This window comes from Malus domestica, chromosome 15 (genome assembly GCF_042453785.1).
Source record: "Malus domestica chromosome 15, GDT2T_hap1".
Classification (NCBI taxonomy): domain Eukaryota; kingdom Viridiplantae; phylum Streptophyta; class Magnoliopsida; order Rosales; family Rosaceae; genus Malus; species Malus domestica.
In genome coordinates, this window is record NC_091675.1 from 867,288 (window position 1) to 871,668 (window position 4,381).

Sequence of the window (4,381 nt, forward strand, 5' to 3'; positions counted from 1 at the left end):
TTTTAATTTTGGTTTTCCTAAAAAATTAAAATAAAATAAAATTCCAAATGAATGAATGTTGGGTTCTTGGCCATCTAGAACTTGGAAGTGGAGGCAAAAGTATTCATATAGGTGGCAGAAGGAGAAGAGGTCAAGAGTCGGCGCCAGTAGGCAAATGTTTGCGCTCTGCAGTATCTGTACTTGCCTTTTTCTTAGTGTTTGACTCTTTTGATCGATCGTCGATGATAACATGAACCTAATTCCGAGTCTAAAAAGCTTCGACAATGGACAGCAAAAAGAATGAAAAGATATAATTCAATGGTTGGCAGCAATTCAAAGGTTCATAATCCATATTCTCTTTGATTGATTAATTGAGTGATCGGAATGACTTCTCTCTGCATCCCTTCTTCGCGGCCCATCAAAAAGTTGGTGTCCATCACCTAAATTATCGATGTTTTCAACTCTGGCTAGATCGTGAGATTTCCATTTAACGTTTTCAGAGTTGAAATGTATGAATAATCGTGATTTACGATTAGTTATCATTTAAAAAAAAATACAAATAAACAATTTGCTAGATCACTCTGCAAATATATAACTCTTGCATAAATTATATTCGGTTATCAACTTTTTTATGCAAAAAGTAGAATAATCCATCGAATTATTTTTTTACCGTTAATCATGTAATTCAGTGTTTGAAATATTAAATTTTTTAAATTTGACGGTCACACTGTTAGATGATTTTACACATTTGCATTTTCTGAAGAGAATTGTTATTAGCACTAAAAAAATCTTATTTGACACTTTAAACTTTCTATAATTAGAAAAAAAAAATTACTTGTGAGGAGTACAAAATGAGATTTTTGGAATACTAATAATAGTTTATTATTATTTTTCTGAAAATTGGATGTATTTATACAAGCTTGCATTTGTAAAAATCGCAGAATTACAAAACCCAATAATTTTATTGGTTAAAAAATTGAATCAGATTAAACATACGGACACGTTAAAAAATTGGATGTATTTATACAAGCTTCCATGATTGAATTTTTATATTTAAAAATTAAAACAAAATGTACTAATCAGTACTTAAAAAAATCTTGAAGATAATAGTTGTCAAAGAAGGTACTAATCTGTATGATGATCGCGTTAATAACAATCATGCTGGAATTTATCTACAATTTATCATTAATTAATTAATAAAGCACAGATTTTACAAGAAAAATAGAGACCCAAATCAGTAATTTTACTTTGTCCATCACCTTTCTCCTCAGCAGCTCGCTTCAGCTCCAAAAATTTAATCAGAAACTCTGCCTCCACTCCTGGTCGAACCCGGGACGACTCGGTGGATTGACTCACCCACTCATTTGCCATCTCCATTGCATTCTTCGGAGCTTCATGCATTCGCAGCTCGGCCACTCGGCTCGGTAGCTCGCTATCCAGTGCCCCCAATAATCACATAATTTCCACGGTAAAAAACAAACAAAAGGGAAATGTAAAAGAGCACCCAACCCGTACTGGGTTAACTCATCCGAGCCGACTTTACACTTGAACTCGGTCGCTTAGCGTTTTACTCTGTTCAATCGATGGCTTTGGAGCGAAACGACTCGGACTGAGCCACACCCGGGCGAGTGAGAGAACCGGAGCGTCTTCGTGTATGTCTTTATTTTTCAGAAACCATAAAAAAAAAAAAACGACTAATTCAGCCGGTTTACGGTAAGTTTACCAAATTGTCTTCTCGGAAAGTCCACGAAGCAACGGTCGAGAATCGGCCCACAAATCGAGGTTACTCCGGACGCCGACGTGGCAGTATCTGTGGAAATCGTCGATGTTGACTAACCGGGTCGAGTTACCCGACTCGGACCGGGAAATGAACCGAAGTACCTCCTCGAACTGGGACTCGTCGCAGGGGATCGCAAGCGGACCGCTGTTCGAGAAGCCGTACTCCTCCTCGGCTTGCACTAAGAGCTTCTTGAAGACGGGGTGGTTCAGGTACGACGCGCGCACCACGAATCGGGTGCAGCTGGTGCCCACGCAGACGGCCACGTGTCCTGCGGGAACATCGGAGGGTATGAGCTTGGCGGACGTGCAGGCCTTGCTGCGCCACCGCCGCAGCAACTGGCGGAGCCGCACAATGTGGCGGATCTTGCTGCATTTTCCGAGTCCGGCTGACATGTTCCGGGAAAGTGATGGAAAATGTGAGATTTTTAAGTTCTGTTTGGTTCGCTGGAAAATAGAAGGTGGTTTGTGTAGAATTTGGGGGATTGTGCTGTCGGGCCGAGGGGGAGTTTATAGATAAGGGGTTTTGAAAGTACCCTTGGTTTTGGAGATAATTACGCGAGTTTTTAAGTTTTTGATGTTGTTGGCGATATTGTACCATAACAATGTTGAAAAGTTAACGCCTAATTAGATTAAATTCTAATTTTGTTACCAAGTACCAAGATTGCCTTGATGTCATATGATCTTTCGATAAAAACATACTGAATTTTTAATAATTAACATATAACATGAATTTTGATGTCGTGTGATATTTCGATGAAAACATATAGTATTTTTAAAAATTAACACTAGGTATGATGATTATTATTATTTTTTTAAAGGCGGACAATTGATAGCAAGCCACTGTTATTCACAATTTCTGGGGGTCGGGAAGACTCACAGAGGCATTTCAGCCTCCCCCTAGCCACAAGTCTGGCTTCTACATCATCAGAAGGTTTCGAACCTGAAACCTCTAGTTTTTTGTTTGAATGAAGCCTTGCAATCCGTCATTTACGACTGAGCCACCAGCTCGTGGCCCAGTAGTAAATGACGGCTCGAGTATGTTTTATATTCGTGGCTAATCAAGCATAGGTTTTTTATGTGTTGATTTGCACGTGATTCTATTCATGTTATTCAAATTTGCATTACAAATGTGATGCGAAGATTTATCAGTCGAGAAAGAAAGTAATGTTTTACTTTTATTTAGTTTCATGCTAAACCATGGATACAAATTTCTTTCAGCTCAGCACTGCTAATGATGATCAAATATTTTTCTTAATTACCTAATTGGAGTTGATGAACTGGAAAAAAAGAAGACGAAAATACAAAACATTTAACAATTTCTGCAACGTCCATGCATTATTCTTTTAGTTCAGCATACAAAATTAAATTCGGGACTTGAAAACTGAAAACTCACAAGTATAAACCAAAAAAAAAACAAGAAAGTATATTTTCAGTATAAGTAGTTGAACCTAATGCTATTACCACCAACGTAAGATGCTTTTTTTGGGTGCTCCAAAATATTAAAATTATTTGTACAAGTTAAGTCCAAAACAACAACGATTTTGTATTCTCCAAATCTGACCTTGCCCCATGTGCAAGGATGCCCCATCTCCCAAAACAAAGACCCCAAAATGCTCCCCTCCTAATCACTCTTTTAATTTCCCCGAAATCGCGACATCTGGCGCTTAACTGACCATCGAGATCAATTATTTTCCATCATCTCGATTTGGAAGACTTAAATTTGATTAATTAGTAATAAAACCATGCACTAAGAAAACTAGGTCAAATAATATGAGCTAATATAAGATACACCAACGGGTCCACGTGCATGTTATGGGAGGTAGGGTGCATCCCCCCCTGAACGTCACGTTAATTTGCATGGTTAGTGTTTACTTTTGGCGCCCGCACTCACTCACTCACTCACTTGTTAGGATTTTAGGATCATGGTTCAGTGTTCTATGTTTTTTTTTAACAAAACACATCTTCAATCAAATCCTAGCAACGTAGTGATATGATCTTCAAGTTTTTATTTATCCCCCTCTTTGTTTCTAGTAGGACATAATTTTAGAAAGATTTGGGGAATATATGCAAGATTTATTTGACACGACGTTATCTATTTTGAGTTATTTTAGTTTACAAGATTAAGATTCGAACTTGTATGCAAACAATGAATACTGACCTAACGAGTTCAGCTAATTCACGAACGCGTCACATATGTAGAATTTACGGAAAGGAAAATTATTTACACTCACACTCACACAATATTTTTAGCCATAGAGCATTTGTAGAATTAAAGAGGGATAAATGATTTTGCACTCTTAGTCAAATTTTTTAGAGTATTCCTGAATAAATTAACGAATCATGAAAAAACAATTAATTAAAGAATAATCAATAAATAAAAATATAAGGTAAAATGTAAAAGTGGATAACCAGCTTGTGAATTTCAAACTTTTTTTTTTATCCGAGTTTTTGTTAGGCTATTTATGGGGTAATTATCTACTGGGAAATTGAATTGGATGACTGCTAAATAAAATCTCGACTATCAAGGGGTTCGGGTCCCACAAAGTGATGACGTGGCGAAGTTTCATATCCAAGTACGCGGTTCTCTAGGGTGCATTTTTGCTCACCCACACTAACTATAGGG

At 37.3% G+C, this 4,381-nt stretch overlaps 1 protein-coding gene across 1 annotated transcript; it reads right to left on the minus strand.

The window, feature by feature from the left end:
• Positions 1 to 1,089: 1,089 nt before the first annotated feature.
• LOC103450394 (protein SMALL AUXIN UP-REGULATED RNA 12-like) lies at positions 1,090 to 2,248 on the minus strand. The gene has a single exon (XM_008389733.4). The coding sequence runs from the start codon at positions 2,149 to 2,151 to the stop codon at positions 1,699 to 1,701; it is 453 nt and encodes a 150-aa protein (XP_008387955.1). The 5' UTR covers positions 2,152 to 2,248; the 3' UTR covers positions 1,090 to 1,698.
• Positions 2,249 to 4,381: the final 2,133 nt, after the last annotated feature.